General features: G+C 36.3%; 1 protein-coding gene across 1 annotated transcript in view; it reads right to left on the bottom strand.

Moving 5' to 3' along the window:
• The window catches only part of LOC125234228, a 47,492-nt gene extending 28,896 nt beyond the window's left edge, over positions 1-18,596 (bottom strand). Inside the window, exons 1-2 of the mRNA XM_048140436.1 lie at positions 17,784-18,596; positions 14,172-14,459 (exon numbers count right to left, since the gene is read on the bottom strand). Of these exons, the coding sequence (XP_047996393.1) occupies positions 14,172-14,459; positions 17,784-18,471 (976 nt within the window). The 5' untranslated portion in view covers positions 18,472-18,596. The remainder of the gene's footprint in view (positions 1-14,171; positions 14,460-17,783) is intronic.
• Positions 18,597-19,247: the final 651 nt, after the last annotated feature.

The following is a 19,247-nucleotide window of genomic DNA, read 5'->3' as shown; positions in this document are numbered from 1 at the left end:
AATGAATCGTATCTTGTGGAATAAATGGTTGACGCACGCGGATGGACGTGCGGGATTTAGAGCGCGTGGATGAACGTGCGAGATTTAAAGCGCGTGGATGAACGTGCGAGATTCAAAGCGCGTGGATATACGTGCATAACATTTAAGCACGTTGATGAACGTGAAAGACTTTCATTTCAACCTTTATAAATACATGAAACATTAATATAAAAGTACAACATAAATGACTGTGCCTTAATATCAGAATGTATATTATTTGCGACTTTTGATTGGATAAAGCAGTACAGCAATAATTACATATTTATCTTTTGGCTACGTGTAATACGTGTATCCAGTTCTTTACATGTTTTATAGTCTTAGGTGATCAAGAATAAAGTAACAAAAAAAGAGATTTTATTGATAACATATAAAACTTATTACCTAGCAGGTTTAGCTCGTAAAATATTAAAAGTGAAGTACTTAAACTTTGTATCGGTTATGAAGAGACCTATTAGATTTAAAATAAAATCGTTACTAACGACTAGTTTCCCTTTCATAGATAAAAGAAATAAATTGAAAATGTGCAATTTGAAATCTAGAGAGCAAACATTAATAATCTTTTGTCTTTAAATTCGCGATAGCTCTTCATGAAAAGAAAATATATACTTGCTTTATGTGTGAATAGATCTTTTGATAATTAAATGAATTGCTTACCACTTGCGGCTTGTAATCAGCGCGAATAAAGATACGTCGGATATCGTATTTGGTTTTTCATACGACACGGTATATATAAAAAAAAAGAGATTATGTATATAATGTCTGACGGGTGTCGCTATTGTTGACCTGTAACCTAAATAGTATATGTACAAAGAGTTTTTCTATTTCGGCATACTATTGCATCAATCTTAGCTAGTACCTAAAATAATAATAATAATAACAGGATAAAAAAAATAATAATAATAAGGACCTACACCGTAGTCGTGTACTTGCGATTAGTCTTAAATGGTTTCGTAATATAATATGTTTACGTTACAAATGGTAAATATTAACTAGGCGCGATATTTTATTGGCAGGTCATTTGAGTATTTAAAGATTCTGTAAATGTGTATGATATATACATCTGAAAAATCTTGAATATAATTACTCAGTATATATAAACAGTAGGTATATTAATAGGCGATGACAATAATTTAATTAATCATAACGACTATCGATACATTATGACTTATTGAATTGATTACCGAACCATAATCGTTGTACCATAATTTCGAAGACAGTCGAAATTATGTTCCTAAAGAAAGTGTTGCAAGTTTCAGATCAAGGACCGAGGAGCGTCCAGGTGAAAGGGCCAGGGTCTGGTATTCGTTTACCACCCAGGAGTGCCCAGGTGAGAGGGTCGGGGTGTAGATTTACTTCCGACCCAGGAGTGCCCAGGTGAGAGGGTCAGGGTAAAGATACCTCTGTTTCGATCGTCCACCGTGGGTCCTCATACGCTGGCATGGTATGCGAGCTTGCGTCTGGCGGCGCAATGTCCCGCGTCCGTGATGAGCAGCATCGGCAGCACTATCCAGGCTGACAGAGCTTGGGTGGCCCATGATGCTGTTGCAGCGGACGGGTACATCATGTTGCCGAAGCCCGTGGCGGCACGGGAATTTCATTCAATCGTGTGATGAGGTGGTGATGTCATAAAACCGTGTAAATATGTTCTTTTTGCTTGTTTCGCGAGTGAAGTGTGAAGTGAAGTGTTGCATTGTTTACTTAAATATGTTTATAACTTGTGAAATTAATTTAATTATCATAATTTAATTAGATGTAATGAATTCAATTGGATGTAATGAATTTAATTAGATGTAATTAATTTAATTGTATCGAAGTTAATGTTATTCATATATTTATTTTTCACGGGCCTATATTTCTTGATAAGATTTATGGAAATATTTAAAAATCCATTTTATAGCATATCGTAATTATGTGGTAAAGGTATCGGTATGAAGTGAAGTGATGTTTTGTATTTCTATTGTTTAAGAATTATTTCAAATGCATATTATACTACACTTTTATAATCTTTTTCTTGTATAAACTGATATTGTCTTTCTTTTGAATTATTTCACATTAAGTTTTGGCGAAGGGTCTCGCCTCGAACAGGATGGCCGAGCTGTTAGAGTAATTATTTATTAATGCCTTATTTTGATTTATCTTACTGTCATTTATGATGAAAGTATTAAAGAATATCAATTGACTAATAGTAGTCACTGGGTTTCCGCCATGTTGGAATGTTATAAAAATGGCGGACAAGCAGTGACGGTGGCCAGTTCGAGTACAGACGAGTAGTAGTGAAGAAATCTTGAATTATTTATTGTAAATTGGTTGTTAATATGTTTGTTATAAGTGAATAAAGTAAATGTGATGGTACAAGTAATAGTTTTCATCATCAACCTGGTAATATCCCCAACAGTATCTTGGTGCATGACCAATAAACAATAACTTTACCGCAAATAATGTTATGATAAGATTTACAGGACATTTCATATGCTTTCTAAAAATATAAGTTTTATTGATGTATGATATTATACAACCAAGTAATTACGAATTTGGTTTAGCAGGTGTCACTGCACCCCCGTGACGTAAATAGGTGCTAACCGTCGCCTAATTTTATGTATTTCTCAGATCCTATTTTAGCGATCAATTTGTGAGAGGTATCATTTGAAAGCATATTATGCGTACTATCGTTACTTTTTAATAATGTTAGTCGTAATTGTAGAAATTTACAAAATATTTGACAATATGTGTATTTTTACTGTATATGAATAGCATTCGCACTGATACGAGTGAAACATGCTTCTAGCTCAATAAATTATATTTTTCTGCAATTGATATAATAACGAAATGAATCGCAAAATGTATGGCCTTTACAAAAAATGAGTTTTGTTAGATTTGCTTAAACAATTAATGTTAATTTGTCCACCATACCCACTGCGCACGGTCAATCGTCATATAAACGGATGTCCACCGCCGTTGCCTTAATTTCTTCATCATTTTACAGATTTTATTTTACTGATCAATTAAGTATATAAGTAAATTAGATACGTGATAGATTATATTTATTATGAATATACGATTAGTGAAATAAAATCTGAAAAATCATGAAAAAAGGCAACGACGGTGGACATCCATTTATATGATGGTGCGCAGTAGGTGAGCTGAACAAATTCAAATTAATTGTTTATGCAATACAAACCAAACTTATTTTTTGTGTAAGTCATACATTTTCCGTTTATTTTGTTATTATTTCAATTGCGGAAAACTATAATTTATTGAGCTAGAAGCGTGTCTTATCAATGCCAATGCTATTCATGCACAGTAAAATACACATATTACTAATCAAATATTTTGTAAACTTCTACAGTTTCGACTTGAAATATTAGAAATAAAGATAGTACGCACAATATGCTTTCAAATGATACCTCTCACAAATTTATCAGTAAAATAGGATCTGAGTAACGTAGAAAATTTGGCGACGTCCGTCAGCACCCAATATCGTGACAGGGCGCAGTGACACCTGCTAAACCAAATTCGTAATTACTTGGTCATATATAATCATACACCAATAAAACTTATATTTTTAGAAAGCGCATGAAATTTCGCGTAAATTTTATAATAACATTAATTGCGGTAAAGTTATGGTTTATTAAGTTAGAAGCATTTTTTATCTGTATATGTGCAACTCGTGCTCGTAAAAAAACCCATGTTTTCAAATATTTTGTGAACAGCTACCTTTATAACTATAGTTATTCAAAAATAATTATAGTAGGTTTAATTTGCTTTCAAATGATACCTCTTACATATGGATCCGTAAAATAAGAACTTAAAAATATTGAATACTTTACTACGGTCAGCGCTCATTTTTATGCGACCGGCGGAGTGACCACTACGAAACAAAATTCGTAATTTAATGGTTATATTATCACTTACCAATAAAACTTATATTTTTAGAAAGCTCATGAATAGTCGCGTAAATTTTATAATAACATCAATTGCGGTAACGTTATTGTTTATTGACTTAGAAGCATTTTTTACCAGTACTTGTGCGATTCATGCTCGATAAAAAACACATATTTTCAAATATTATGTAAACAGCTACCTTAAATACTATAGTTATGTGTAAACAATTATAGTAGGTTTAATTATCTTTCAAACGATACCTCTCACATATGGATCCGTAAAATAAGACCTAAAACATAATTATTGAATACTTTACTACGGTCAGCGCCCGTTTATGCGACCTGGAGGATAACCCCTGCCAAACAAAATTCTTAATTATATGGTTATATATTATCATATACCAATGAAACTTATATTTTTAGAAAGAGCATGAATAGGCGCGAAAATTTTATAATAACATCAATTGCGGTAAAGTTATTGTTTATTGAGTTAGACGCATTTTTTACTAGTACTTGTGCAATTCATGCGCGATAAAAAAACACATATTTTCAAATATTTCCTAAACGGTTACTTTTATGAGCATAGTTATTTGAAAACAATTAAAGTAAGTTTAATAAGCTTTCAAATGACACCTCGCACGAACAGATTGGTGCCATAGGACTCGAGATGTGAATAAATATCTATGATGGTCGGTCGCCATCTTTCCCCCCCTTTTTCTCGACCCGTCCCCCCTCCTTAAACTAAAACAGGTCAATTCGTAATCTGGAGAGAACGAGGAACATATCCATACCTGTTTTAGGTATTTAGAAGAGATGTCGACGAAAATCGTGAAGGAGACGACTTGTGGCCAAATTGGCTCTAGACTATATAACCTCCTGAGTCCCCGCCGCGTACTTGTACAAGTACAAATTAAATTCGATTAATTTACCGCGAAGCATGACGTTTTAGGTGCGGCTAGGATAAGAGGTCGATAATGGAATTTCATACAAATCTTGCAGGCCTAGGCCGACAAAGTCCTATTTTTAATTTTCAGTCACATATATTTGTCACATAACATTTAGATATTTAGCCATTAAGAGGCCTTATTCCTAAAGACGAGCGTTTTTTGCAAAATAGAACCTTTTTCATTCAAAATTATAAAGAAACTATAAATGATTATATTATTAAAAAAATGATAATGTTCCTAAAAGTACATATCTTAAGCTAGAAAGTCAATTGGTACTACTTTAAAATATGTCTTTTTATACTTCCGAAAAATCAGTTTTTTCGGAAGACGTTTTCAAATTTCGTAGTGGAATAGCTCGTTTAGAATCGTGATTGTGCTGTTAAAAATGTTATTTGGGGTAATAAATGATCACAATCCTATTTGTTATATCCTGTACGAGTTAGCTAATACTTTGACATTTTAAGATTTACTTGAAATGGTGGATAAATAACCTTCCGTATCCTCCCCATTTTTTCGATAAAAAGAGGTTTACATTATGTATTTTTCCTGCGATTCCTGCATTTTTTGTAACTCTTAAATAATATTATCCTAAACTAGAACTTCTTATTGACCTATAAAAAAAAAATCATACATATAAGACATACCTTTCTGTCGATAGATATGGTTTTAAAACACCTAAAATTCGAATAAAAGACACTGTGCTAACGCGAGCCCGCTCAGTCTGCGCCGAGCGCTCGAAGACAACGGACCTGCGTTTGATCGTCCGGCGCACTTAGCTTTCGTAAGCAGCGCGATAGTTCCGAGAAGTGCCGTAAACTGCGACTAAACAAATCTTGATCCTTTTTACACCTTATGCAATTTTAGCATTCGACATGCTTTTCATATGATTTTGGATTTTAAGTTATACGTGAAGTTTGTTGAGAGTTTGAATTATTATTATATTTTGGGACCAGGATGAGGTTCTGGTTCTCATGATGATGGAGTCAGGCAGGAGATGTTCAACAGAACTGCTATTCTACTTATCATAACTCCACCATGTTTGGGCTCATTAGATTTGGGCTGATGAGCACCATCGATCTAGATGAGGTCCAAGGTCTCATGATGGAGTCAGGAGGTGGTCAACAGAACTGCTATTCTCCTCATCATAACCCCATCATGTTTGGGCTCATTAGATTTGGGCTGACGAGCACCATCGAACTAGATGAGGTCCAAGGTCTCATGACGGGGTCAGGAGGTGGCCAACAGAACTGCTATTCTCCTCATCATAACCCCATCATGTTCGGGCTCATTAGATTTGGGCTGACGAGCACCATCGAACTAGATGAGGTCCAAGGTCTCATGATGGAGTCAGGAGGTGGTCAACAGAACTGCTATTCTCCTCATCATAACCCCATCATGTTTGGGCTCATTAGATTTGGGCTGACGAGCACCATCGAACTAGATGAGGTCCAGGGTCTCATGATGGAGTCAGGAGGTGGTCAACAGAACTGCTATTCTCCTCATCATAACCCCATCATGTTTGGGCTCATTAGATTTGGGCTGACGAGCACCATCGAACTAGATGAGGTCCAAGGTCTCATGACGGGGTCAGGAGGTGGCCAACAGAACTGCTATTCTCCTCATCATAACCCCATCATGTTCCGGCTCATTAGATTTGGGCTGACGAGCACCATCGAACTAGATGAGGTCCAAGGTCTCATGATGGAGTCAGGATGTGGTCAACAGAACTGCTATTCTCCTCATCATAACCCCATCATGTTTGGGCTCATTAGATTTGGGCTGACGAGCACCATCGAACTAGATGAGGTCCAGGGTCTCATGATGGAGTCAGGAGGTGGCCAACAGAACTGCTATTCTCCTCATCATAACCCCATCATGTTCGGGCTCATTAGATTTGGGCTGACGAGCACCATCGAACTAGACGAGGTCCAAGTTCTCATGATGGAGTCAGGAGGTGGTCAACAGAACTGCTATTCTCCTCATCATAACCCCATCATGTTTGGGCTCATTATAAATATGTGGAAGGTCGTTAATAATAATAAATGTTTTATTAGGGTACCCCTACATGTAAAGAGGGGACAGATATTTTTTTTTATCTACTACTTTTTTTTTATCTGTATTCATATACATTCAATAATTTTTTTTTAATCGATCCAGTAACAACGGAGATATCGAGGAACAAAGATAAAAAAATAAAAAAAATAAATAAACATACAGACGAATTGAGAACCTCGCCTCAAATCTCTCATATTTGAGGCGACGGTTAAAAAGTGACACATCATGAGCAGTTCCAATGCACCAAATGTCACTGTTCTGGACGTAAGTGCATGCTGTTCTTATAAAAATATGAAAGTCACTATAACTGTGATAATATCCGAAAATATTAATATTATCAAAAAACGATCTTAGTAAACCCTTAGACTTATATTGACCGGGATATAGACCGTGATTACCTTTTTGATTTTTGTCGAGCTCCCGATATTTCGACGCAGTTGCATGCATCATGATCACGGAAAACTGACGAAGGCGGGTGGATGTTAAAGTTGTATAGACAGCGCGCGATCTACCCTCCTTCGCGCGCGTTTGCTGCGTTCAATTTCAGCGTTACCACTGGTCGCGTTCACACTCGACTCGATGGTCTGTCCAAACACTTCACCGGCCAAAGAAGCCATTGAGATTCACAAATATAAAAATTTCAATCGTGAGGATGGCTTCAAACTATCTAATGTATGGAATCCAGTGATTTGTTTGTGTAAAAAACCGGTGAAGTCAGAATTGAACAAACGTAGTGACACTGTGAGTGTAGTGTATTTGGACAGACCATCGAGTGTGAACGCGACCAGTGGTAACGCTGAAAGTGAACGCAGCCGACGCGCGCGAAGGAGGGTAGATCGCGCGCTGTCTATACAACTTTAACATCCACCCGCCTTCGTCAGTTTTCCGTGATCATGATGCATGCAACTGCGTCGAAATATCGGGAGCTCGACAAAAATCAAAAAGGTAATCACGGTCTATATCCCGGTCAATATAAGTCTAATGAAAATAACCGTGAATCATTCAAAACTCTTAGGCAGCGTTCCCACTTATGCGTCGCGTGTCTCGGGGCGCGCAAGGGGCGTCCGCGCCACGCCGCTTAAGTGTAATTCAAAAAACGTCTCCTCAGTACATTTTGTATAGGAAGGACGTAAGGCGCGCCGCCAAGCGGCGCGGCGCGCGCCCCGCCGCCGCCACGCCACCTGGGGCGCGTCTTACGTCTTTCCTATACAAAATGTACTGAGGAGACGTTTTTTGAATTACACTTAAGCGGCGTGGCGCGGACGCCCCTTGCGCGCCCCGAGACACGCGACGCATAAGTGGGAACGCTGCCTTAGTAAACCCTTATTCATTTTTAAATACCTATCCAAAAATATATCACACGTTGGGGTTGGAATGAAAAAAAAATCAGCCCCCACTTTACATGTAGGGGGGGGGGTACCCTAATAAAACATTTTTTTCCATTTTTTATTTTTGCACTTTGTTGACGTGATTGATATACATATTGTTACTAAATTTCAGCTTTCTAGTGCTTACGGCTACTGAGATTATCCGCGGACGGACGGACGGACGGACGGACGGACGGACGGACGGACGGATGGACAGACAGACATGGCGAAACTATAAGAGTTCCTAGTTGACTACGGAACCCTAAAAAACAGAAATCACTATTAAACTATTCTCTAATTTCAAGTTCCTAACTAAAATTTTCCTAATAAAAAAAAAAACAAATTGATCCCGCTACAAACTTTCACCCCCTTTTTCCCTCTACTAGGAGTGTAAATTTTCATAATCGATTTTTATCTCTTCGAAATTTTGTTAATGCAATCTATACAAATTTCGACTTTCTAGCTTTCGTAGTTTCGGCTCAGCGGTGTTGGTTGTTGAATCAATCAATTAGGAAACCTGAATTTATATATGTACATGTAGACTAATACTATACTTTTACTACATTCATATACCTTATTTTCTACTACCATACCATGAATATGAAATTAAATAAAGAGTCCCCATATAAAATTGAAAATTATGTTATTAGCAATTTAATTCAAAACTATCAAGATTATTCGTGTCTGCGTTGAAACGCGCGTTGAGTTACCGGTGCTCGCGTACCGAGCGCCAACGCCATCTATCGATGGCCGTTTCGTGAAATTGATGAGCGCTCTAAGGAATAAGGGGTCTTAAAAAAAAACTATAAGGGACTTTATAGACGTCTATAGTATCTAGATGTCATGTATATTTTTTCTTTTTTTTAATGTACTTAGAGACTATACATCTCTAAAATCTCTTATTAATCATAGTAGCTTTGCACTTTGTATAATTTATTGAATTGAATTTCCATAGAGTAGGTACCTAGTCTGTTAATTTAATATTTCTTTTTTTTTTTATGAATACTTTTGCTGATAAAATTGTATCTCGTTTTTTAATGCATGTTAATTATAAGATGTAATGTTTTGAAAAGAAGTGGCCCGCCGAGTTTCTTGCCGGTCCCATAGTGGATACCCCCCTCCAATTGAGGGGGGACTGAAATCTTCTCGAGGCTGAGGCGTAGGGTTAGAGCCGGCGTAGCTTTATTTGACGTTCATAAGCGCATTGTAATATGCCTACTTGGAAAAATAAATATTTCATTTCATTTCATAGAAATTATGAATGAATTCTATGATAAATTTGCCATGCACTTTTGCAGCTGATAGTACTATTGAACTGTTTAATTTACTTTTAATTAGTCCATCTTGCAGTTTGCGGTTTATTTTTTTGTTATTGATATGTAGATAATGCGGACAAGCACGCTCGCATGATAAAGCCTATCACGTCAGGCCGTCCTTAGCCGTCCCCCGATAAGGACGTAGGTACCGACGCGATAGGCTATATCACACTAGCGTGCAAGGCCCCCAGCACTCAGCATACCTCGGCCCATACTTAATAATGTAGCGTTTAATGTTCCAAAGGTTTCCTAAGGTTTACCGGTAAGTGATTGGCTCAAACTTCAAAGGATGTTAAACAGTATTGAGAACAACGTTTCGACCTTTACGTTGTACTAAAATAATATGTCATTTTCGATTGAAAAGGGCACGCTTTTTGTAGCTTAATATTGATGGGAATTTACCACTATTGATGTATAAGGGATTCTAGGAAGTGATATACATTAGTATAATTGATCCAGAAATTATTTGAATTAGGTATATTACAGAGATTCAGAAGTCCCACCTGAAGGTTTGCCAACGCGCTACGGAGCGCAGCATTCTAGGTGTCAAAAGGACCGATCTAGTCCAAAACACTACGCTGCGCTCCAAAACTCGCATTGCTGATGTTGGCAAAAAACCGCCAGGCTTATATGGGACTGGGTCGGCCACGTCTATGGCATGCGTTCGGATAGGTGGGCTAACATAGCCACCAAGTGGATGCCGACGAAGAAGCGTGGGCCGGGCAGGGCCAGGCAAAGATGGCGAAACGATCTTGACGCCTTTCGGAAGAACTGGCCGGAGGAAACGGAGAATAGGGCATCATGGAGAGCCAGGGGAGAGGCCTTTGCCCAGCTGTGGGACACTCAAATAGGCTAACAAAAAAAGGTATATGTGACAATCCATAACAAAAGGGCCCTTATGGCGGTTTCTAGTTACGGAGATATCGACGTTTTTGTAAAATCGTTCGAAATTATCGATTTTTGAATTTATGCAAAATAGTAAAATATACGAATAGACGTGCAATTGTAGCTTGGTTTCAGTAGTGTACGTTAAGTATTTCTATATTAAAATTCAGCTCAAAGTTTAGTAGAAAAGGGCCCTTATGCCAGAGCGCGTTCGAAAATATGAAAACTGTTAAAAAAATGTTGTAATTACTTACAACTTTTGTTTATAAGTTAGTTTATGTTATATAGGTACGATTCAATGAAGTACTTTGATACCTAATTTTAAAATTACCCGATTTAGGTACCTAGTCGTCACTTTAAAATAAAAATCTTACTCGTGAGTAGCTACTAAGTGCAATCTGGTTTCAAACCTCACTCGGCGGCGTGTCAAAGCGAAGATGTTCTTCCTTTGACTAAATGCCGCGCCGTTACCACTGTCTCTCTCTTACTCGCGACACTTCGCACGCCGCGCTCTTCACGCGGCGAACGGACCGAGCGGCACTCGGTCGACTTGTGCGGCTTGTGTTTTCTTCCGATATACTAAGTGTCTTAAATAATTAAAAAACAAATATTAAGAATTACAAATCGATCTGGTAGGTACTGTGTGAATTAATAATTATAATAAACGTTTTATGAGAATTACTGATTAATGATCAAGATTTTAAGTTTACTTCATATAACATTTTTTCTTTGGTATTCTGTTATAATACAAGATAAGTAACTAAAATAATAAAATACATTAGCAATGAGTAATTTTTATCTGTGATGGTCATAAGGGCCCTTTTCCCAAATGTATGGGAGTCAATAATTTGTGATTTTTATGTAACTTTAAAAATTTATAAATAAAAAAATAAGACATGCAGAATAATTCTGACACTTTAGTTATAAATGTGTAGACTGATTAAATATAATTTAGAAGTCTCTATACGAAAATTATTATTATTATAGGAGCAGATGTTAAATATTCTAATTGTGATATTCTGATTAAAATATACATATTTAATGAACCATGGGATTTTATTTCTATCCTTAAATGTAAGTTGAAACATATATAACTATGTACTATAGTTCAGATAGCAACATATTAGAAGAAAAGCCAAAAAAATATGTTTTCCTAATTTTTTTCTTATAAGCGACTTGCCCTAATCAAAGCTCGATTTTTCATGATCTGGAAGTCGATGAAACACAATCACAACTGATTCTTAAAGAAATGTACCTTGAGATACACAATCAATCGTCATCTATGTAACTTCCAATGGGAACACCCTTAAAGTGAGTTTCAAACTTCTTTTCACGTTTTCTCAAAAGTGCAATACTTAGCATGTGTATGCTTGATGATTTTTTTAAAAAAAAGTACGTGGCCTAGGGCCATGATTTTTTTTGTATTAGATAGCTTATTTAATGCAGATTTAGGATCTGTGCCTAACTCAATACCTGCCATAAGGGCCTTTCTGTGATGGATTGTCACATATTATAGCTCAAAATACGTAGTTTGTACTTGGTAGTTTATAGGTATTAAGTTTTGTATGAACAAAGACAAAACAAATAGCTAAAAGTAAGTGAAAAGAGGAATTGAAAAAAAATCCACTAGTCGTCCAGAGTCCTAGACAACTATAAAAATATTTTCTATTCGTTCTGATTCCAGGATTTCTAATACTTATTTGTTATACAAGGGTGCAAAGTTGTATTTTAACGCCGAGTGTGAAATTGAAAAACAAGCAAGTGAAAGGATTCTATAGTTGAACCACGAGCGAAGCGAGTGGTTCGAGAATAGAATCCTGAACTTGCGAGTTTTTTAACACACGAGAAGTAAAATACATTTGCACCCGAGTGTAACACAAAACTTTTCCCCTCACTATAGCGAGGAAAGTACAACGCAAAAAACGCGTTTATCACTGCTTCCAGTAGTTCCACAGGTGGTAAATCATCGTCATCACTAGATTCACTCACTTTTATCAATTTCAAAGCAGAAAAAATGATATGAATGAGAAATATTCAAGGTCAAATTACTTTATCCACTAGTGGATAAAATGCGTTTTTACCCGCTGGTATTAAAGGACAAAACACGTGTTTCCGAGCTAGTGACGGGAAAAAAATATTCCTGTATTATTTCGAGTTTTCATTTTTACTACCCTAGTCTTGAGATTATGACGATTATTTAGGTATTAATTCCAATTATATACGGTCCAGTTTGTTGAAGGCCTAATTTCCTAAATAAAATCTATACTTACTGACCTTTTTTTTTAACACATTTCTTTAACCGCATCTATGGCGTAAGGCATCGTATGGTGGCAAAAACCCTCGACATCACTTGTAAATACTCATACTCATTTATTTGTAAAGCCATTTTACACGTCAAGATTTGGTTTAAAATAATAATATTCATACTTAAGAAAATAAATAGAAAGAATATTGAGATTACAAAAGTTAGGCAATTTCTATTATGACACAAAAAAATCACAATAATATTTTTGTAATTAATAAAACAACCGAAATAAACAATATAAATAGGCTATCGAATTCAGTGAAGCAAAAAAAAAAGAAATAAGTACACAAGCGGGTTGTACACTCTAGGAAATTAGGAAATTATCTCCTCTCAACTTACAACGCTGTTAAATCCGCTTTGTGCTCGTACATCCACGCCCTTATAATTTCACCACATTTCGTTGTCGAATAGCTATTGTCATTTATTCTATTACGTTAATATTACTTCTTGTGTCTACTGTCAATTTACTTTTATAGTGGCAGTATTCCGTTTGATGTTTGTACTGTCACTCGTTTTAGTTTTGGTTTAGTTCTTAGATTAGTTTATTAAGTCAGGAACCCACTGAAAATCAGCGCCTCGGCTTGCCGTAACCATATTAAGCGGGTTCCATCCTATTCATATTTTTTTCATATTTATTTATTTCAATCAATCGGCACTGACAGATTAACCTTACGTGCTAATTGGCATTATATATTACTTAGTGTCTAACATGCATTAATGACTATTAATAAGTTACAAATGATACATCAATAATTAATTAACAATATCAAATTTAAATCCCCGGGTCCGGGGGTCCCGGGTTCGAATCCCGGTAAGGGCATTTATTTATGTGATGAGCACAGATATTTGTTCCTGAGTCATGGATGTTTTCTATGTATATAAGTATTTATATATTATACTAGCTATGATACCCGGCTTCGCTCGGGAGTTGATATGAGATTACGTGGTAGTTTAAATAAAAAAATAAACTATGACGTAAACGGTAAAAAAAATTATTGAAAACATTTTCTCATCATTTACACTACTTGTTTATAAACAACATTTTTTATTTTATTATCCGGGGTATATATATATATAAATTTTTCGAATTTCCTACTCTTGAGCAAGCTACATATAGCTGACCGTGTGAAAAGCAGGATTCTTTGAGGTTGATGCCACAATATTTTAAAGTTTGCCCTTGCGATGCGCTTTGTTAATCGTGAAACTGAAGGCTAATTTAATTGGAAACTGCAATCTTTTAAATTGAAATGGCAATTCAGAAGAGATCAGTGGTATTCTAGGTATAAATACTGTGTGTCCTTTGCACTTTCCAGAAATAAGTTCAGCTTCAATGATATTATTCGATAACTGTTTTACGATCATCCTCGTTCCATTACGTAGTTTTGGGGAGTTTAGATTTCTGAGTAGTATGATTGGAGATCCAACTTTCAGACGAAGGCAGTGTAATGGCATTCCTGGTACTTGTAAAGAGTTTAGAAATTCAGTAGGGAAGTTGACACTTTCTTCAATGGATACCATCGTGTCGATTGATTTATATATTTTCTCTTCACCAGGTATATTCTTTAGAATATTAAAATTGATATCGTCAACAATATTATTTTTAGTGGCCAAAATCGCTCTTTGAAATAACCACTCTACGTTGGTATAGTTCTGAATAATATTTGGATTAAAATCAAAATCAAAATCAAAATAATTTATTCAGCAAATAGGCCACAGGGGCACTTTTACACGTCACATGTACATAGGTATTTAAAAAAATATTTAAAATTGAGTTGAAATTACAATTGATACTATTATATACTAATTCTAAGTTCTAACTAAAGTTAACTCTATACAATTAATTAGAGATGTAGAAGGTCTCTAAATGTCGAATTACAACCAAGAACTACACTAAATTTTAATATAAAAAGTACAAATACAAAAAAAAGTCTAAAATTACTTTAGAGGTGCAAATGACTCTAAATGTCACAACTAAAAATAAAATGTATATCTACTTAATCTAATTCTCCTTAGAGATGTATATGGTCTCCATGAGTCAAAATCATATATTTAAAATATTCACTAAAAGAAAGGAAACAAACGACAACCGAACAAAGTGTCCTAATTTAATAAAAATTAGAATTAAAGTTACTAAGTTATAACAGCCCCAGTAAGCTTAAACAGACCGGTCTTCACAGACGGCACCCGTTCACGAGTATGACGCGTATCTCAGCCATCGCCTCCCTCAACCTTTATTCGGGAAGGTGGCGACCCGATCAACGACGCCACCGCAGCAAAGACTTTTAAGTGTGCATGACATGTTCAAGCTGCCAGGCTAAATTAAATAAAGACTGTATCGTTAAATATGGGGACAACTTTGAGTAGCCGTATTTATTTGCTATTATATTTTTTTCTTATAACAAGACATGGGCTTAATAAGGCACATAATAAGGTACGCATTTTGTCCTAGAAACTCGACGTAAAGCATTTGGTTTAGACAGCATTGACTTAATCCTCCCGAGTACCACAATTACGATTTCGGACAAATGCTACTAGAAAATTCACAAAGTGCGTACAAGACGACACAATTGCGAAAAAAAATTGTACAGTGCGAACCTCAACGACACATGATCCACAAAGCAGGATATCTAGACATAGTCTAGCCACTGTTATTTTTAAAAAATAAAGTTCATGATCTGTGTATGGCGGCCATTTAGAGAATATGGCATGGCGCTTACGCTAACTCTGACTTTGATGTCGAATTTAACTATCATACACTGTTTATATCGATCTGGTTTAGGCACTGTTCAAACACCATGAATGTCTATTAGACATTGGCCTATGCCTAATTTTTTTTATCTATTTCTCTCATCCTGCTTGTATCAAAAATTTACGGCAATCCGGAACGTTACTCAAAAATGCGTTTTTTTAAATTATATAAATTCACCGCATTTATTCTGCAAGTACCCAATTGAACAACCATGAAGAGGACTCTTAAAAAATATATTTTGGCAGCATATTAACCTTTGTTTGTCTAAATCGTACAAAGATTCTTTGAGATATTCTCAAATTAAGCCAGATTAGGGGTTGTCCGAAATTTATTTGCTAGACCTTAATGAAAGTACCATAAAGTCCCTAAAATAAAAAAAATATGAGACCTTCTTATATCAAATAGTACTTACCAATACCTTCAGATCATACTCTCGGACCATAATAATACAAAATTATGCACATGTCAACATTTAGACGAGGTTTGTTTTGTCCCTATAATTAACGATACAGTCCTTATTCAAATAATAAAACATAGCTGTAAGACACTATATTCTGTGCTCGTATGTTACAAAGGAAGGAAATATAGATTTATACAATAAAATTAAAGTAAGATAAACATTAAACATTAAACACATAATCTTGGAGATGTATAAGGTCTCCAAGTGTCCACAACTAAACTTAAATAAAAACAATATAATCAGACGAGAATATGTTCTCATACGTCAATTGAACACTAGTATGCTTAATTACACAATGCAGAGAAAATGAAAAAATATATACGACTTCATTCATCTATTGACAAGCAACCACCTTAAAGGCATCCCTATCATCTATAAAATCCTTCACAGTGTAGTACGCCTTACATAACAACAAACGCTTAATGCGTGCCTTAAATTTGTCAAATGGCAAATCCACTATATCGGTTGGTACTTTGTTATAAAAACGTGTACAGTTCCCGACGAAAGACGTACCAACCTTACGGAGACGGTGGGCGGTCACAGCAAGTTTATGTTTGTTCCTTGTGTTATAGTTATGGATGTCACTGTTAAGCTTGAATTCGTGGATATTTTTCCGAACATACATAATAATTATTTTCGTATATGTATTGAGAGGCAACGGTAAGAATGTTCACCTCTTTGAATTTTTCTCTTAAAGATGCTCGACCGCCCAATCCGTAGATTGAACGGACTGCTCGTTTTTGCAGCACAAAAATAGCCTGAATGTCTGCAGCTTTTCCCCATAACAGGATCCCATATGACATAACACTGTGGAAGTAGCTAAAGTATACCAGCCTGGCCGTCTCTACGTTTGTTAGTTGTCTGATTCGCCTTACTGCGTAAGCTGCAGAACTAAGTTTGCCAGCTAAAGTGGCTATATGTGCATGCCATTGCAGTTTTGAATCCAAAGTGACTCCAAGGAAAACCGTTCGATCTTCAAATTCCAGCGTTTCACCTTTCATTTGGATCTTACTGTTATTTACCTGCTTAACGTTCGGAAGCGCAAATCTGATGCACTTGGTTTTCTTGGCGTTTAGAAGTAAGTTATTCGCCGTAAACCAGTCTGTTATGCTAGACAGTGCATCGTTGATGTTATCGAAGCTGCTTTCCTTTCTGTCAACTTTGAATATAAGAGAAGTGTCGTCAGCAAATAACACTATATCATGTTTATCTTGCACTAGTTTCGGTAGATCATTAATGTATACTAAGAACAGGAAGGGACCGAGAATTGAACCTTGAGGCACTCCAAGTGCTACCGGTGAACCTGCTGATTGAGTCCCATTGATAACAACTCGCTGAGTTCTGTCGGAAAGGTACGATGAAACAAGGTCAAGGGCAGCAGCTTTAACCCCATAGTGGCTCAATTTTCTCTTTAAATTCTCGTGATCAACGCAATCAAAGGCCTTTGATAGATCACAGAAAATTCCAACAGCATCTTGAGCTCTTTCCCAGGCGTCAAAGATGTGTTTTAGAAGTACCACACCGGCATCAGTAGTTGAACGACCTCTGGTAAAACCAAATTGATTATTGTCAAGCAATTTATTTCTGTTAAAGTGAGACAACAGTTGATTAAGAATAAGCTTCTCAAAGACCTTACTTAGCGCTGGTAATATTGAAATAGGTCTAAAGTTGGTCGGGTCTGATTTCGTTCCTGATTTAAACAGCGGGATAATTTTGCTGTGTTTCATAATATCAGGAAAAATGCCAGTTTCAATACATCTGTTGAAAATCTCAGATCAGGATAAATTTTGTCGATTAGTTCGTTTTCAGTGGTGGCTACGTTACAGAAATCACTATTGAGTTCTATGAGGCCGCTCGTTTGATCAGTAGGATATGTACCTTCGCCTATTTGTAAAAGTATTTTAGCAAAACATGCTGTTGTTTCATCTTTTGATAATTCAACTCTCATGTTTTTTGTTAATTGCAGTATTTGTACTTGTGGCCAGAGATGTGACTTTTTTAAGCATGCATTGATCTCGTCTGCTGGTGTTGACTTGGGAATAACTGGAAGTGTTTGTCGAAAGTCTCCTGAGAGTATGAGTAGAGCTCCTCCCATTATTTCAGAGTTTTTTCGCAATTCTTGTAATGTTCTGTCCATGGCTTCTAGTGATTTTTTATGGGCCATGGTGCATTCATCCCAGATGATAATTTTAGCTTGTTTTAGAAGTTGACCTCGTCCAGATTTTCCTGAGATTTTACATACCGGGAATTGTTGTTCGGCTATATTCAACGGTAGTTGTAAGGCAGAATGGGCAGTTCGTCCTCCTTCCATAAGTGTGGATGCAATGCCGGATGATGCTAGTGCCAGTGCGATGTGTTTTGTAGCACGTATTTCCGCCAATAGTAGATTTAATAGAAACGTTTTACCGGTGCCTCCTGGTGCGTCCAAGTAAATAATTCCACCAGTGTTATTATTTATTCGGTTCATTATAACGTTGTAAACATTTTTTTGATTGTCATTGAGAAGTGGTTTGTTGTGAGCAATGTACTCAAGTAGTTCATTGACGTTATAGCTTTTTTCCTTTGTAATTTCGTAGTTTAGCACATTGAAAGCATTTCTTTGTGGTGTTGGCATTCCAAGTTCTACTAAGGCTTGTTTATTTATTGCTAAACATTTATCTTCCAAACGAATGAGTGTTTCATTGAATATGTCGTCATTGAATTCTATAGTCAGTTCTGGATTAGCTTGTCGGATTTGGTACAATATATCATCACTCATACTCCTTTTGAAAGAGTCCCATAGCTGTTTTGGGTTTGATGGGTTACATGTTGTTAGAATTATGGCGAATAACTCTCGAATTTGTTCAGCTGAAGCTGTGAGTGTGGCTTCTTGTAGTGTTAATTCCCAGTGGTTATCGTTTTCCAATAATCCTAAGCGTTGACATGCTTCTCTGTACGTCTGGCATAAGTAGCCGTTAATGGTCCTGAGATCTTTGAAACTTGTTGGTCCCCGTATTTCGTGTAACAACATCCGGAGATAGAAACATTCGGCATTGTTTGGATGTACGGTGTATACTCGACCTATTGCGTTAGTTTTCATGATTTCTGGATGGCCCTCCTCTGAGATTCCTTGTTTTCTCCGTTGAAAAATTTTCTTTGTTTTGTCCCACGTATAATAAATAGGGACGTCGGCATACAGTAATGTCTTTGCGAATGGATCCGTTTGGCACAGTTGGAAAAAAGCTGTTAATGTTGTGTTCTGAG

The sequence above is a fragment of the Leguminivora glycinivorella genome, chromosome 15 (genome assembly GCF_023078275.1).
Source record: "Leguminivora glycinivorella isolate SPB_JAAS2020 chromosome 15, LegGlyc_1.1, whole genome shotgun sequence".
NCBI lineage: Eukaryota > Metazoa > Arthropoda > Insecta > Lepidoptera > Tortricidae > Leguminivora > Leguminivora glycinivorella.
The sequence above is the reverse complement of the archived record's forward strand: the minus strand, read 5'-3'. Positions and strand labels throughout refer to the sequence as shown.